Raw genomic sequence first — 18639 nt, 5'->3', positions numbered from 1 at the left:
AATCCTTATTTTGACACCACCAAACCCACTTTTTACCTTCATTATGAAAGTAAGGTTTGGTCAGCTGAGGTCAAGTTGGACACTCAGCATTGCTGGCATTCTAGTTAGTGAACTCTAACAGAGAGGAGAGTCACATATAAACACTGAGCGTTTCTAAGGCAGTTTAGAGCCGGGATTAACTTGGATCACCCAGTCTTCTGCTTTTAATGAAATTCCCTCTCTTGTATTTTCTTGTTTAGAAGAGAGTCTAAAGTTATCTCATGCTAATTCAGTCAGGCAGTGCCCTCCGGAGATGTCACAGGCTTCCCTGACCTCTCCAGAGAGAGATTCAGTGAAGGGATGAGGAGAATTCAACATTCCTGAGAAATTGGAAAGCAGCAACCCCCAGAGAATTGGTAGAGAAACTCGCTCCAGACTCAGCTGCCAGATACTCAAGTCACCTTTTCAGCACTTGCTTGATGTCTCTCTCAGCCCATCTGGCTTGACTCAGAGGTCAGTCTGGGAACTGGGAGAGGTGGCAGCTCTGAGAAGAATTCAGGGGAGGTCTAGCCATAGCGCTCTCTGTCTTTGTCATTTGTTGTTATTTGAAATACATTCTAAAGGGTGGACAGAGGACAGGGTGGAAGTAGTACTGGGTTTTGCTTGACTGTCTTTTTTTTCTTTTTTTTCAACCCCAAATTTACTTTAGATGAACTAGTATTTTTATTTCCCAAATAATGAGTTCCCTGATTTTAGATGACTGAAATTTAAGGGTTGTTGTTATTTTTATTATGTAGGATCTCTGCAACTAATTATTTTGTAATTATATTAGCTATTTTACAAAGGATGTTTTCTCTTGTGCATTTAATGAAATTTGGGGTGAGGGGTATTAGAAAATATGTTTCCAGTTTTTAAATTATATTCTTTTTGCAGTTTACATTTCAGAAAAGTAGAAAAACATGAGTATTGTTAAATATGGTGTCTATATTGTCAGCAGAGTAAGAAGCTACATTTTATAGTTTGTCCATTTTATTTTCTAGTGAAGTGAATAAATTTCAGTGTACCCTGCAGTGCTGGTGTGAGAAGAAGGTTTGAAGATCCTTGCTCAGTTTTACACTTACGTCAGATTCTTAAAGAAAAAAACAACTCTTCCTGAGGTACTTGTTTAGGCCGGATTGCTAACAGGCCGACCTCACTGCACCAGATGTGGCCAGCCCTTTGGCATGGTTTGTTTAGTCCAGGCAAAGTTTTACTTTTTTTTTTTTTCCTAACAGTTAAAATATGAGTTTTCTTAACATAATGCTAGATTTTTAACATTTCAGATGGGATCTGTCTGCTAGAGTGCAATGTACATGGCCTCTGGTAGGAGGGGGTGGACTCGGGGGGGCTGAGCCTGGGCCCGGGAGCCTCTGCAATTGGGAACCCTGTTTTACAACCTTCTTCCAGTGCCTTGCTAAAAAGAGAAATCACTTTTTAGAGTACTTTGTTCACTAGAAAGTTATTCCTAATTTCCTTATGAAAGCAGATATATAAACATTACACTCGTTTCTTCGTTGGCTCCCATTATGATTCTCAGCATGCTCTTATCTCCTACATGGTGACCTAGAAAGAGGGTTGGCCTGGAAGATGGAAGGTGTGGGCTCTAATGCTGGGCTTGTCTTTAGTCCTGTGAGACATCTTGTTGGACCCCAGTTTTCTTAGCCTTAAAAACCAAACAAACCTGCCAACTCTCAGAAGTTTTCTGATCTTTGCTACCATTCAATTTCCAATGACTCAATACACAATGGCTTAGGTTTCCTAACTTCCCTAGTTTCTCTGTCAAAAAAAAAAAAATCATAGACTCAAACATGTTGATGCACTGAGAGTGTTGAATATAATAAACTGTGCGGAGAATCCCTTTGTAAAGGTAGCAGTCACTCAGTGTCACCGTCCATTTCATCTCGATAGTTTCCAGTCTGTGCAGCCAGTCTGACCAGCGTTCTAGTGGACATTTGCTCTCGATATCTTCAGGACAGTCGTGAATAAGGGCCCAGGGATGTTTTTCAAAGGACCCAGGTTAAAGGCTTCAAACTCCTCAGCCCTTGGTGGGTCACCCTGAAAAGTGGGAAAGGGAGGACGGTCCTGTGTTGAGTCTTGGGAACGCTTACCCAAGGCCCTCTCACTGTGTTTGTTTCCTAAGTCAGTGTGTGCTGAAAGAGTTAAAGGACTCCAAGCCTTAACTCACCATCGGGGAGTGTCTTGGGCACTGGAGAGAATCTGGCACAGGATGTGTTTTCATGGAACTGCTTATCATAACTAAGCTTCTGCCGTTTCATTTAGCCGGGCTGGATTGGGTGGAAAACTGGCAGAGGGATCAGGAAATCTGCCTTCTGTTCCTCATTCTGCTGCCGCCTGACCCTTTTGCAGGTCATTCCCCCCACACACATCCCCACCCCCAGCATGTCTCAGTTTCTCCATCTATAAAATAAGACAATGAAAGTAACATTCTTTATGAGAAATGTTAGCGAAATCCTTCTCATTATTTTCATCAAAACTATAGCAAATGTATATTTTAATGGGGGCTCTGCTTTGATCCATTCTTTGGTTTACTTTTGTCCAGTGCTTGCTAATCTGTTCGGAGGCGCTTTTTCAGACCACAGCCTTCTTGCTGCCTATTAATGGTTGTGTTCCCACCTAACCTTCATGTTAACACCATCCCCCCACTCTAGGAAGAAAGACAGTGGAGGTGGGAGCTCTTTATGCCAAAATAAACAATAAAGTTTGGAAACACTTAGACCAACATAATTAGGAAAATGATGTTGAATGAAAGATGACATTAGACTTATTATTATGCTTAAGTTACAATCCATTTCCAAAAAGCACAATCTCCAGTTAAATCATCTGTTTATAAAGGTTATTTGTTTGTTTGTTTGTTTGTGTAAGATTTCATTTGTTTAAATCTGCTGATCACTCCTCAGTTCAGTCTCTACTTATTTTCTTCTTCATTGAGAAATCATGTTGGAAAAAACTCTGTCAATAGCTGTTTACTATTTAGAAACACTATTAAACAAAGGAATACTATCCAACAACAATTAATGAAGCTAACTATTCAGAAGAAAAGACTTAAAGCTCCTCTGAAATATCCACCTATATAATGCAAATTTATTTTCATGAAGTAGCAGAAACCCACATATAAGACATATAGAAATTATCAGCATTTTTATGCTCTTTGAACACTTGAATATAACTGACATGTTTGGGGTAAGGCATTAGAAATTGGATGCAAATGTTAAAACCCCAGATTCTGTTCTAAAACACATTTTTAAAATGAATTAAAGCTCTGAAAGATGCAGTCTTTTTATGTGAAGTCTGATAACAGTGCATGGAATTATCACATCATATCTCAGTGATCATTATGGAACACTGATCTCTTAGGCATTAAGCCTGGAATTTTCTCCAATAATGTTATCATTTACAATAGCAATAACATTTAGTACATCACAAAATGCTTTCAAAATGTTATCTAATGGGATACCTAAAACCCTGGAACCCGTGTAAGAAAATCAAGGGTAGGAAATAATGACTTGTTTAACGTGACAAGCCTAAAGTCTCAGGACTTGTATCTCAGTTCTTTTCATTGCTCGACACCGAGATGGTCCTTTATGACTGCCTGTTTTCCTGTAAAAACACTTCATTTGGAAAGACGAATAAACAAATGAGGCCTTCACGTCTCGGCCCTGTGATTCTCTCAGCTCTCACATTCTGCATACAGGTTTTTGTTTTAAGTATGTGTTTTTGTATGCAGCCTCCCACCACAGGCTCAGCTTTAGGTAATTGTCTCCCGTTGCCTAAAAGTACACAAGTGATCACACAAAGGGTTCCTAAGCACCACCACTGTGTTTACTGCTGGGAAAAGATCTTTGAAAAACAAAGCAAAACACTTTTTTCTTCACTCCTTCACTCTTAGCCTCCACCTCCAGGAGTGCTAGGAAGAGCTGAATTCAGAGGAGAAGCTGGCAGTTCTGGCTCTGTTCTCCTGCAGAGCCTCCAAACCCCGCGGGGTGCTGGGGAAGTGTCTGGACCAAGAGGTCGGGGTCTCAGCAGGTGGCGCTGTTTCCTCCAAATGATCAGGACATCTATGCCCCCCAGCTGGGAGGCACTGTTCACCCTTAGGAGCAAATGGCTGATACTTGTTCTTTCCCTCAGTGGTCCCAGCAAAATTGTAAACTAATCTAACACTGAGCTGGAGACCAAAGGGAATCTGAGAAACTGAGAAACCAGCTTTGTAGATCGTCATGCCACCACGAAGCCCGGGATACCCGGTTGTTCCCCCCAGAGCAAACTTTGTCTCTGTTAGAAATACAATACTTGATTTTTGTTCATCAGTCTTCCCTGGAGTCAGTCACACACAGGCAATCTATATGAAAGAAAAAAAGAGAACCAGAAACAATTATGTGACTGTCATTTCATCCAAGTGTGCTCCTTTTCTCACTGACCGAGCTCTTTTCATGTCTGTGGCCACGTGCGTCTGGAGGCCTAACCAGATAGTGGGGATGGGTACCAGAAGTAGAGGACTCATCACTTGACAGCCAGTTCACTCCTGGGGAGCCACCAGGATTTTGTCTCCATGCCCTTGGAGAATTGATTGACTGAATGTTTCTCTTAAAGACTTAATTCACTGATTCTTCAGCTTCCTAGCATAGTTCTCTCACCAGACTCTGTACTGAATTTGTTCTTTTTCATTTTTGCTTAAGAGGATTCATTCTAGCAGACACTACTGAATAATGGAGCTGCCTAGTGCAAGAGAACTCATTAGATTATTGTCACATCTGTGGATGACCCAATTGCCCACATGTAGCAACATCTTAGAACATATCCTAAAGCTCCAACAGCACAAGTCACCCTCACCTACTTTTGTTTTTCTCTCTGTTGTTTGAGAAAGAATTTAGTAGAAATGGGAACTAAAGATTTGGTATAGATTGAGCAGAAAGTATGATTATCCCACTGGCTCATTTTCAAGGGCAGTAAAGGTATACTAAATAGTCTACCTACACACTTTAAAATTATCAGCTTCTTAAATTAATTTATGACTTTTGGAGCAAATGTTCAATAGTTATTCTTTGAAACAACAATACTGATTTCAAAACAAAAGTATCAACATTACCTAGTGTCTCAGTGAAGAAAAACGTTTACGAGACGCTATCGTGTTCTTTGAGAAAACAAGCAGGTATGTGAATGCGATGGGTTCAGTCCACTGCATTGTGAAGACGCAGCACATTGCACATCTTCCTAGGAAGGTGTAAATCATGAAGTTAACAGCTGAAGTTTGTAAAAATCGCTCTCAATGAGCTGCTGCTCTCTTTCTCTGAAAGCTGGAGGCTGAAAGCATAAAGCACAGATCCTCTCCTGGCCAAGAGTTGCGTCATAAGCCCTTTGTGATCAATAAGAACATTGTGGTGGTTATTTCCTAGCTGATTAACTTATATGTCTACAAGCCAACACTTGACTTGAAAGGCTGGTCTGGTTTCTCGTGGTGCGAGCATGGCCTTTCCTAGCCAGTCCTGGCACCCAGCTCTGGGACTGCTCTTTCCCCACTGCAACCAGTTGGGCACAGCCCTCAGTTTCGTAGTGAGTAACCCATCAGCTGAAGCCTACTCCTCTGTGAAAGGGCATTTTGTCTTTTCAAGCCGTATACGACCATGGCAAGATAATTAGTGTTCAGGAGGAAAAAAACAAGATCGAAAACCACATCAGATACCTGGTGTGGACTCTTCAACTTTGAATAGACAGAAAATGTGGTGGCTTTATTTTTCTTAATAACTGGGATACATGCAAACAATTATAGGCAATTGAGCATTTAGTGATGAAATGATGCAGAAAGATGTAACAATAAAAATTGCCCATATGTTTCTCAGCTCATTGTTGAAACAGACTGTGTTTCTTGGCTTTTTCATAATTGGTTTATATGGTATTGTATTTTAATTCATATTAGGATCTTAGAACTTCCTCTTAAAGTTTTTCCAGTCCTCCTTGCAAATTTTCTGTTTCATTTTTAGGGAAATGGAATCCTTGTGTCTTATAGCTGAAGTATTGTTTTGTGATGTCCGACGTTGCTTTTAATTTCACCAATTGTGGGGTAAATAAACCATTGTGTACTTGGGGAAAAAAATTGGCAGAAAAGCAGAATATGTTAAAGACTCTTGCTTTTCGTTGCTAGTGAGATTTCCCAACTGGAGCGTCTCTGTTTTATTTTGCCTCTGGCCAACATCTAAAGATCAGTAATAAAGCTCTAAGCAAATACTTTCATGTACTAAAAGAACAATATTTTGACACTCATTGACACAAGCAAAAAAATACAACACTAAATTAGTGTTCAGGATAACAATGAAGACATTGTTCATTCATATGAAATGAATGCGAAAAATGTTGTTATAGTAACAGAAAAGATTGCTCCTCGTTCTCGACCTTTAGCGTTTGCTAGATGACAATACTTATGGTGTTGTGTAGTAATAGACAATTGTTTATTGTTAATAATGGATCTTGAGCATTCATTGATACTTGTCAGACTACTGAAAATTTTAGTCACTGAAAAATAAATGTTTATTCTCCAGAATCTGGTAATTTCCATTAAGCTTTTCTAAAATTCTTTTAAAATACTTTTTGGACGTTTTAGAATTTTCAAATACTCGATATTGTTAAATGTTTTTAAAATGTTAATTCAATTTATCAGAGGTTTGTTTTTCTAGATTTCATCTAGCGTTATACAGACAGGAAAAAAACAACCATCACCATCTATGTGTTTTTAAAATAATTGAACTTTTAGGAGCTATCTTGATTTTTTTTTTTTTAATTTGGTGAGCATAAAGAAGCTCTTTGTTTAATTTCCAATAGTGCAGAGGGGCCCTTACTGGAGGTGAAGTCTCCAAGTTATTATTTTTTTATATAAAGTGGAATTTCTTTCCTCCTATATCACTAGACTCAAATATTACTGTTATAATAGATGTTTTCTTAAGTATAACTGGCTTCCCTTTTCATCTCTTTCAATCAAGGACATTACAGAGTCAGCATCTAGGACATAATTATGATAACAGAAGCATTATGCTCATGGATGAGACCAAGTCAATAAGAGCAATTTGACCTCCCAGAAGAACAAAGCTTATGTACTGTTTATATTGGGGTAATTTTATATTTAGCAACCAAAAATTAAGGACAGCATGATTAAATCTAAATCTATCCAAGCATAGTTTTCAGAGTACTGAGTGGGAGAGTCACTTTTAAATTGAAATCCTGATTTTTGTGAGTGAGGATATTGTGGTGAAACAGATTTGAAATGAGTTGAATGGGACACTCATTCCTAGTTACAAAGACGGCGCGAGTGTCCTAGTCTGCAGTCTTCAGAGGATCTGAAGAATAGGCAGTCATCAGGCTCTTTGGGATTAAAAAACAGAGTGATAAGAATTCTCGAAGCTCTCCTGCTCCACTGGTGTGTGTTGATTATCTTCTCCTGGTGCTCCCACACCCCCTTTCCTGCATTTATGCCTTTTGCCATACGTTATTTTGGTTGTTGGCTGGGCACATGGCAGTCTTCCGGTCGGTTTTGCAGTCCTAGGTGGTGTCTTACCCCCTTAGAAACAACTGCATTCTCAGCTCTGAGGCCAGATCCTGATGCATGATGGGTCCATGCACTCAGACTGCAAAGCCTTGGGAGTCTTGTTTGGTCTCCAGCTATCTTCACCTGAGCTTGTTGGCACAAGGAGCAGAAACCAACTCAAAGAAATCCAGGTAAGAAGGGATTTATGTAAAGCACGTAGGAACGCTTCACAGGAACTGGGAAGTGAAATCTGCTATCCCATGTGTGTGCATGTCTTCTCTCACGCCCACTCTAGCTTTGTTGTCTCCCTTTTCCTACTCCTCTGCCCAGATAGGTCTTTTCGTGCTCACTCTGCAGCCCCACTGCTGCCCTCCCCTTGGCTGCAGCAGGGCCAGCTGACCCGAGGTGACAGCCATGTAGCTCCAGTGCTCAGTGGTGTCCTATTCATTCAGTCTCTGGGTGTCTTACTCCAGACTTTTTCGAGACTGACAGACCCAGAATATGTCAGGTCTCCATCCATCCTAAGTGAGTCAGGAGGGAGGGGAGGCCCAGGAACAGGTCACCTGGCTTAAATATAGCTGCCTTGATTCACTCCTTCAGCAAGAGCTGTGGGTGGGGATAGTGTTGCTTGGAAGGAAGGTTTCAAAAGGCTTCCATGCAATTTCTTCTAGATACTACCTACAGTTTATCTCAGAAGTTCTTATATATCAAATGTTGGACTTTTCAAATTCTTTTCCTGTATAAATGTTGGGAGTCCATAACCCAAGGAGGCGCAGCGTTTACCTTGTTTATTCCCACCTAGCGTATCTCAGACTCTAGCACAGTGTCTGGCACCTAGCAGGCATTCCATAGATACTGATTGGTCAGGTTAGCCCACAGAAGTCCATGCAGCTATTCCTAACAACCACTTATAACAGCCTTCCTACAGGAAAATGCATTCCTAGGCATAGCCATTAGGAAAAAATGCATTTTTGTGTAATGCAGTAAGAAGAATGTAAAAGGGAAATCAAGGTTCTAGTCCCGGCTTTAGCACTAAGCAGGTGTGTTACTTCAGGTGAGTCAGGTAACCTCTCTGGTTTCTGCTGCTTTGTCTTTAAAATGAGTTGAATGAGGACATCTCTGAGGCACCTTCCAGCTATAAAATTCTGTGGCTCTTACAGAATGAGAATTAAATTTACTCCACCCTTTCAATCTTCCCTCCTCGTGCCATATATAGGTACAAGAGTTTGGTCATGAAGATGAACTAGATCCTCGGGTACCAGTAACCCTCTCAAGCCACATAACCATCACTGTTACCATCATCATGATAAGTAATAGTCCTTGAGCACTTACTGTGTGTCAGGTACCGGTCCAGTCACTTTACATATATTAATTAATTTAATCCTAAAAATAACCCTATGAGGTAGGTACTGTTATTGTTCTCGTTTCACTGAGGCACTGGAGGATTAAGGAACTTGCCGGAAGTTGCCAAGAAAAATCCTGGCACTAGGGTTTAAACACTGGTGATCTGATTCCGAGTCTGAACCCCAACCACAAGAGTTGCTCTCAGTGTGGTGCCCAGACACCTGCATCGGCTTCACTCAGGAACTTCTTAGAAATGCACATTTCCAGGCCCTACCCCAAACCCACTGAATCAGAAGCTCTGGGGCTAGCGGAGGCCAGCAATGTGTTTTAACCTTTCAAATGATTGTAATGCACAACAAAATTTGAAAGTCCCTGCCTCCTCTCTTCAGCACTGCATGTCAACATACCTATAAGAGGTTATCTGGGTATTTGCTCCCCGGTATTCCAGTTGGGAGATGGGGATATGGTATCACTGCCCATTTAAACATGAACGATGCAAGCATTCACACGCGAGATATCATAAATTAGAAGCTAGTTACACTACTTTTCAAGTTCTCTCTCCCCCAGTTTGCACCAGTGATGACATCACTGCAGGAAAAGTCAGGAGGCAGAGATAATCACAAAGCAGGGAGGAGAGTGGCTTTATTCAGCCAGCTGTGCTACCGAGATGAGGCAGCCTCCTCCAGGAAGCCCCAGCAAACCCTGACAGATTGAGCACACAGGATTAGGGCAGTGCATCACATAGTAGGTCCAGACTCTCCTTCCTCTCCAGTGCTGGCTTTGCCCTGTCCCGTGCAGTGTCCACCAGCTGCATGTGGTTCCTGAGCACCCGAAGAGTGTGCCCCGTCTGAACTGACATGTTCTGTAAACACAACCTACACACTGGACGCCAGAGACTTAATACATGGGAAAATAATGTAAAACACCTTTAGAGTATTTTATGTTGAAATGATAATATACTGTATATATTGAATTAAAGAACACGTTACATTTGGGGGTGGCCGGTTAGCTCAGTTGGTTAGAGCGTGGTGCCGATAGCACCAAGGTTGCGGGTTCTATCCCCGAATGGGCCACTGAGCTGCACCCTCCTTAAAAAAAAAGAAAACATCAAATTTAACTTCATATTTTCTTTTACTCTTTTAATGTGGCTAATAGAAAATTAAAACTTACATCTGTGGCTTGCACTATATTTCTGTTGGACAGCATGTTTTAGACTGAGCTTGGATGGCCTATCGTCATCTGCCTAACACGTGCAATATGGTGTAGGTGTAGTTTGTATTTATTGCTGCTGCTGGTTACCAACACTGGAATTGAGAGATCTATGGCAAGGCTAGGGCCTGTTATTCAGGGAGCCCAGAACCAGCCCAGAAGTGGGGTTCCAAAGGTCAGAGTCACCCTGAGAGCTAAAACTAGACGGCCAGCACGTGCTGGAGGGGTCAGGTCAGAGAGAAGTCAGAGCTTCCCAAGAGTGTGTGTGGGCAGCATGGCGGGGGACACTGGGCAGGGAGATGGACGATCAGGGGCAGAGAGACAGTGAGTGCAGAGCGACTTCCTGCCGCACACCCAGAGTGTTATACTGTTCCTGTTGAGCCAGGAACTAATTCCAAAATGGCTTACCTAGGTATGCGAGTGGGAGCAGGTAATTGGAAACACCTGGTTGAGATAGGTGGCTGGGCGCGCTCCAGGAAACAACTACTTCTGAGAAGTATGTTGTGACAGTAATGATGTTAGGGCCAACTCAGAGCATTTATTAAATTATAGTGACTGAAAGTGAGTTTCCACATTCCAGGTGTTAGTCTGTGAATTGTTGTTGCCCTCGTATAAACCTAACTACCACTGAACAATGTTAAAGATACATAGAGCCTTACACAGAAACCACACACTGAAGTGATGTTGGAATTAAAGGCATAAATATTCATTACTCTCTTGAAACAATCAGCTGATATAGTCATCACAAGATAGTAGATTTTTTCCAGAGATGGCTGCAATAATCCCTCCCGTCCTGCACGCCCTTTTGTAGTGTGACTTTACCACTCTTTTCATAAAGGGGGACACCCTTTTTTGAATTTGGGCTGACCCTATAATCAGTAGTATGCAGAGAAAGTGACACCGGGTCACTTTCAGGCTGATGCCTTACGAGGCCTTGTAGCGTCTGTTGTGTAAAGAATCTTGAGCTAAACAAATGAGTGAGAGACCGGGGGGGCGGAGGCATGTGGAGAACTCAGGTGTGTCCGGCACCAAGGACCCAGACCTGTGAGGGAGGCCATCTTGGTCCTACAGCCCTGGTGAAATCACCCCTGCCAACAGCACTTCTGCCAAGCACTCCTGAATTCCTAACTCACAGAATCCGAGCAATAAAAAGGTTTATTTAAGCCACTAAATTTTAGGATGGCTTGTTAGCAGCATTGACGAGTGAAACATCCTTTACTTGTATGTGTATTTTTCATTTAGGTTTTTATTATTTACATGGTCACATACTTTAGGATACATATAATTGCTCAAAATAGATCTATATGCACTCACTCAGAATATATTATACTGAGCATACATACATATACAGGCTGCAGATTTTGCTCAAATTAATTTTACGTTCAAGAGACCCACAAAATGATACTCCCTAGGAATGGAGAATGTCTTTACAGATGACCACTTTTATGCTTCATGATGGCAGGAAGATGTTGCTGAAGGAGAAACCAATTTTACTGTCTGTGGTACAGCCTCCTAGCTGAGTGGCAGTACAGGATGGGGTCTGGGATGAATTCACAGAGGAAGCAATAATGGCCAGGTAGCATCATAGTGACCCTGGGACTTATGGGTATTCTGGGAGCCACACTAACTAAGGGCAGCCAAGTCCTGGGGCAGAGAATGTAGTGAGTTTGGTGAGAGGCTTTTGAGAGAAGTTTGAATGGAAGCTGCAGGCTGCCCTCGGTGTACTTTCCTGCTCCTCCTCATACCATTCTTCAGCAAATACCCAGCCTTGTTCAAATAGTAATAGTAATTGAAAAGGCACTACCCCATGATCTGTACCTGAAGTGGGAGTGGGGAAAAGGGTTGCAAGGAGAAGAAGAGGAACATTCATAAAACAGACAAATAGCACATGTTATAAGAAGAATTATTCAAGGAAAAAATATGTAGCTGGAGCTCAGATAATTGTTCGCCACAGAGTCAAAGAAATACAGGCAACATGTTTTTGTTCAGTTTGCTAAAAGTGAAGGTGGGCAAATTACAGGCCATGGGCCAATTGCCTGTTTTTATAAATAACGTTTTCTTGGAACACAGGCATGCCCACTTGTTTCTATATTGTCTATGGTCCTGTATTTGCTACAACAGCAGAGTTGAGTAGTTGAGTTAAATACCGTATGGCTCATGAGCCTAAAATAGTTACAATTTGGCCCTTTAAGAAAAAGTTTGCTGAGCCCTGGCTTAAAGAAAATAAATGGAAGAGTTAAGCTGGAAGTAAGCAGGAAAGAAATTGAAGCGAAAAAGAAAATCATTCCAGAAATTGAAGCTACATTAGCAATGAAACTTAAAGTAAATGTTACTAAAAACAATCAGGTGAACAACAGGAGGAAATCACATAAACCAATATGGAAAAGAGCAAACATAAAAATGATTAGATAGGGTAAAATATACATAGAGAATAGAAGGAAAGAGATACAACATGTGCGTAATTGGTGTTCCTGAAAAAGAAATGGAACAAGTAGAAAAGATGAAATCTACTCAAAAATTAATGGACGAAATAAATACATAACTTGAATCTGCAAGAACAGATGGTATCCCAGAAAAGCTGACTCGGACTTACTACCACAAGAGTAAGAGCTTTTAGGTTTTGTGTTGTTTCCAGGGATGAGGAAAACTAGTCCCAACCTTTGCATCTGAAGATTGGTGTACCTGGCTAGAGTAAAAGGATCCAGAGCAAGGCAGATTTTGACATAGCCCCTTTCTTTCAGTGTATGTGATATCAATGGAGATGATATGTTAACAGCAAATACAAGAAGCAAGAGCTGTGTAGCTTTAAACTGTTTCATCATTTTGGTGGTTTTATTAATTTATCTAATGATTTTTCTTGTTCAGTAACTTTGTATCTTTAAAATGTCTGAAGAGTCCTTAATCAAAGGAACCCACAAACCATAGTAGATTTTGCCCATGAAGAAAGTTAATAGATTGACAGGGACTTCAGGCCATCCTTTGGTTTTATGTAGATGATTTTCTTGATATAGCTTTATTTGTTAGTCATTTGGTACCTGTTTTCTAATTATGTTATAGTAGGGGGTGCTCTCCCAGGCTAACCCTCAGAGCCACTGATGTGGATCCCACAAAACTTAAGTTCTGGCCTAGAACAAGACTACTGGAAGTCCTCACCCAAACTGTGAATACCAGGCTGTCATCATGAAAACAGCTACTGAACAAAGCTTAAAAGACCAAATGTATGTGAACGGATCCACAATTGGCATGCTTTATTGGGAATTTTAATTTCCATTTGTTCAAATTCCTACGATTTTTGTTAGAATTATTTCATAGATTCTCTCCTCTGAACTAAATATGTGCGTGTGTGTGTGTGTGTGTCATACTAACATTATTTTTACAGTAGTAGCACATAAAGCACAAAAGCACAGGGCTGAAAAACCAGCAGTCAAATAGCATAGTTAAACATAACCTTGGTTAACAAATCTTGTTATTCATGGATGCCAGCTCAGTTAATAAGTATTTGTGGCTTGGATCCTGAACTGGAGTTAATGGTGAGGTGGAAGCCATTGTAGAATCCAGATTTTTAAGACAAACATCCATCCCACCCAAAAGGCATGCATGGAATCAGGTGTAGTCACTGGGCTGTGGTGATGTACTTCAGGTGTTCTCCTTCACTGGTCCAACTGTGAACAGCCACCAGAGCTACCAAATCAAGGAAAGAGAAATGACCCTTCACTGCCCACGTCCGCATTCGTGACTTCAGTGGCCACATAGTAGCTTGTGGGAGAGGAGTATTTTTATTTGAAATTTTTTAAATTAAGTTTTATTTTGTCTTCTCTAAAGTAGACCTGTAGAACAGATCAGTCCATTATATAGTTACAAGTTACAAGAGAGCACATGTCCAAACTTAGCTAATATTTATAACCATCTAACTTGGCCTTCATATGTCAGAGATATGGAGTCAGATTTCCCCTAAACTTCATGTACCTTAAAAGCAAAATGAATGTGAGACATGATTTGAAAACTGTACTGTTCATTTGGCATTAAAGGACATTTTTATGTTGAACATTCCTTAACTGATTGTCTTTCCTCCCTGTGAGATGGATTAAAAAGCAGGAAATTTGTTTTTTGTTACCACTGGTTATCAGGTCAGGGCTGAAAGTAAATAAGTATCTGAGAAAGTGGATTAAGTCAGTCATATCCTTAAAGGGCACTGAAAGAATGTGGGAAGACTCTGTCTTTTTCTTCCTTCATTTCTTGAGAGACAAAGAGAATTGTCGTCTAAAACGTGTAACCTCAAAAGCCTTTCTATAGTCAGAAGCCAAAGCTGGGTGGCAATTTGATCACAGGTTGTCCCCTGGCGGTGTCATGGGTCATGTGCTCAGCATGTGAACAGGAAGGTGAGAAGTGGTGAACTTTTGCCTCAGTTGTGCCATCCATCAGAGAATAAATAGACCAAATCAACGTGTGCAGCTGTATAAGGAGGTGAACAGCAGAGTACTTTTCACACAGAGGCCTTTGTATTCTGGACATGACCTAGCATTACGATGGGACGCACTGGGCCTACGGTTTGTGGCAAATTACTAACCCATTATCACACCAGAACACAAGATCGTTTATCTTCTAATCCGGAGTGTCACCTGTTCTTCATTTACCAGTCAATAACCATTAATTATGCTCAGTGGAAATTTAAACAAAGAACTTTCCCCCTGTTAAAACCAGTAAACTATTCAGTAATAACAAATAAATCTGGAGTTGTATATCCTTTCCCTTCCCACCCTCAGACTGGAGTCTGGTACAATATGAAGTTTAGAGGAAATGCCTAGAAATTGATAGGTCAAAGGCTGCAGATAGCCTTATGGAAAAGAAAAGAGCAGATTCTTGGCACTCATGCTAGTGAAAGTGAGAGGCTCTGACTGATCCCCAGATTCCTGCTGAGGAACAAAACAAGCACCAGAGAACTTGTGCCAGTGTTTAAAGTAATCTACCATTAACTGGTAATCAGATTTTCTCCTTTTATTTGTAGCGAGCCCTTGCTTTCTTTCACATGACTAAAAATATGATTTTTTTCAAAACCATTCTAGCACAACATAGTGTTTTGAAAGAAATAAAATAAGCTGAGCAGTCCTGAAAGACCTATTTGAAATGTTATTTTTAGAAGGGAAATTTGAGTAAAACACATTTAAGTGTATACACTAATCCCTCAGAAAAATATTCAAATAGAAACTCTAGCCAGAAGCATAATTTAATTTTTCCTAAAAACTTTGAAAGTATTCTGAAGAAAGCCCAAACAAATCTGTGCGTGTGCATGTGTGTAGACACACGCACGCACGCGCGCGCGTCCCGGTGCACTGGTGGAGGCGGGAGGGTCAGCTCAGCTAAGGAAAGAAGGGTGGCCAAAGGTCAGGCTCCGTCCCAGGGAACCCAACCAGGCTGTGTGCTGTCCATCACAGGGAAACCCACGGAGATGACAGCAATTCACTTCAACGACTACACGTGGGGCTCCTGGACGTGATCTAGGAAGAGAGGTCCGAGTTCCCACGCAGACGGGGGAACTGCCCGTGCAAGGCGCAGCGTGAAAAGCAGCCCCACCGGGCTCCAGCTAGGGCCAGTCTAGCCCCGGTGGCTAGAGCCATGACCAAGAAGCGCCTCTCCGAGTAGCTTAACAACCAAGGGGGCTGGGCTCAGGGCTTGGCCAGCAGAGCCGGGCTGCATTTCAGCCCACAGCCCTCCTCTTGGCCTGGAGCTCACAACGAACGGTATGAGCAGCCATGAGCGAAGGGGGCTGCAAAGCTTTTGCAGACTCTGCACTGCACGGACTGTCCCAATAAGCAGAATATCTCATATTCTGTGCCTTTAAACAACTGATCAAACTTTATTATTAATAATAGAATCAACGTAAAATTTAAAAAGTATTGTGACTAAATTCGTCAACGATGAGCTCTTAATGTAAAATGAAGCTGCAGATATTTTATTAATGTGAACAAAAGTCTCTCCCAGCCAAGAAAATTTTATCAGTTACTTTTCAGTAGATCACTGACCTGAGTCTTGGCCACTGCCCCACCCGAGGTGCCACATCTCCAAGACGTATGAAATTGCCCAAAGGTTTATCTTCCATAGAACAAAAATGTGATTTAAAACCATCTTGTAATAGGCCAAGAATACAATATTCACAAGAAGTAACTTCAAGTAAAGGAGAAATATTTACCTTTTTTTTTTTAATTTTTAGAAGGCTGCCACAAATTCAAATAAATAAAGAAGACTTAAACTTGTTTGCTTTCATGTTTTAAGGCAAAATAAGCTGCCCGTTGATTTCAACAACCTACTTTTCAGTTTATTCAATAACAGCTAGGGAGACACCAACCAAAACAGTTTTCTTTAAACGTTAGAACAAGAGTTTAATTCACATGATATTCCAGACTGTGTTATAATAAAGTGCCTATTATTTTTACCTATTATATTTTGAAAAGTGCATCAGAGTGATAAGAACTTTGATTTTTTTTTCCCTTGGATTGTTCTTAGACATGTTTCAGATACTAAGTGTACTTACTTATTTTAAATCTGTATTGTCTATCTGTGTAAACAAAACCTTTAAAATTAATGTGCAGTTCCAAGCTACAGAAACTACAGGTCTGTGTGTGTTGACAAAAGCTGATGTGACTGAGTAGAGCTGGGCTGTGACGTTACCACAGTTTGTGTCTTAGCCCTGAGCTGCACTGCGGGCCAATTAGACTTCTCCTTCCTATTGAAAACAGCACCTGTATGATGCTCTCTGGCTGAGAGCACCTGACCTTGAAATTCTGCCTGAGGAAATCCTCGACTCCACACGTTTTCATTGCCTCTCAAATAACTTTTCTAGTGCTAGGACTATTCATTATAGGATTGTTTTTCCATTAATGATTCTTGATTATTTTTCTTTTTAATGTCAACACATTGGTAAATTTTTTAACTTTACTGTTAAATTTGTGTATATTTGGGGGAACAAACATCTGTCTTCAAATGACGTTTCCTTACCTTCTATCCATGATATGACAGTATATTAGATAAGACTTTTTAAACTAGTCTTTTCTTATATGTATTATGGGAAAATTCTTTGCCACAGATACTCTTTAACATTTTGTTCTTCTAAATTTCACCCCAAGGACCTGTTGCATGAGAATCACCTGATGTTAAAGATAAAAATGCCTGAAGCATGTTCTCTACTGAGCCCGAACGTCTGCGCCTGTGGCCCAGGCATCCATACTGGGATGCTCCCCACATGGCTCCGAGGGACATTAAGGTTTCAGAGCCACTACTATAGCGGCCAGAATACTGTATGAAACTCATAGTCATTTTAAAGTATTTCAACATGGACACCATTACATTGACCTCAGGTGCTTAATGTCTTGGTAGAGACATGAAGCCAGACTCAATTCACTCAAAACCAAGCAAATGAAACTTAAGAACAACTCATCACAAACAGCTAACTTGAGTCCCAGATAAGGCAACTGCATATGCTGTAGCCAACCAAACAACTTACTGGCTTTGCTTCAGTGTCTGCTCTATAAAAACTTTGCCCCCTAGCCCGTGGTGAAGCATTCCTAACCACCTTTGCTTTAGCGCTGCACTGTTCGGATAGACGTAGGATCAGATAAACTCTTAAAAAAATTGAATTTGCCTCAGTTTACCTTTTAACAATGTCCATAGTCAATTATGTGAGTTTGATAACATTCCATTTCCCAGTGGCAGCTGAGTGCACCTTTAACCTGGATTTTCCTCTCTCTCTAGGCAATGTGGCTCATGTTGCAGAATGATCAGCCGGAGGATTTTGTCATCGCCACTGGGGAAGTCCATAGTGTCCGGGAATTTGTAGAGAAATCGTTTTTGCACATTGGAAAAACCATTGTGTAAGTAAACTGAGCTCATTTCTGCATTCATCAGACATTTGCTGGCAGATTTGTATATGTGCTTGCTAGTCTGTCCCAGTTTGGTCTTTTTTCCCTTTTTACTCTCTTGTAAAACAATATCTGCAGTTTCAGTATGGAGCAGGGTCTTGGTATTTCATGGCTTCCACCCACAGTTATTCCATGTGAAATGTCTGTCAGCATCTAAACAATCTTTTGAAAAATTCTATTATCTGTTTTATTTTTTAATATTTTTAATTTTTAAAACATTCTAAATTACTTTTAATTATAAATGTTTTATTATGGTTTATACTGTATATGGTTTACTATAATGTTACTGTAGCTAAATCTACTCTTACCAGATCAACACAATAACATTACACAATCTTTTTTAATGCTTTCACTTTATATTTTAAATTTTTGAAACCATTAAAAAAGTACAGAGAAGTTTCAAACACATTACAAGCAATCTCCTTTTCTTTGAACCGCTGAGAGTACGTTACAAGCCTAACATCCATCACCCAGGACTTTTGTGTGTATTTTCTATAAACAATGCAATTATCGCACATAAACGCAATACAAACATCAAAATCAGGAAATTCACCATAGATAAATTGCTACTGTCTACTCATCAGATCTGATTTGATCTTTGCCAGTAAGGTGAATGCTATCCTT

General features: G+C 40.6%; 1 protein-coding gene across 2 annotated transcripts in view; it reads left to right on the top strand.

Annotated features, from left to right (window-relative positions):
• The window catches only part of GMDS (GDP-mannose 4,6-dehydratase), a 667570-nt gene that overhangs the window by 507029 nt on the left and 141902 nt on the right, over window positions 1–18639 (top strand). For both annotated transcript variants that reach the window (XM_081055077.1, XM_081055078.1), the window contains exon 8: window positions 17849–17967. In XM_081055077.1, coding sequence (XP_080911203.1) covers window positions 17849–17967 — 119 coding nt within the window. The remainder of the gene's footprint in view (window positions 1–17848; window positions 17968–18639) is intronic.

Source organism: Rhinolophus hipposideros, assembly GCF_964194185.1.
Source record: "Rhinolophus hipposideros genome assembly, chromosome: 8".
Taxonomy (NCBI): Eukaryota; Metazoa; Chordata; class Mammalia; order Chiroptera; family Rhinolophidae; genus Rhinolophus; species Rhinolophus hipposideros.
The sequence above is the reverse complement of the archived record's forward strand: the minus strand, read 5'-3'. Positions and strand labels throughout refer to the sequence as shown.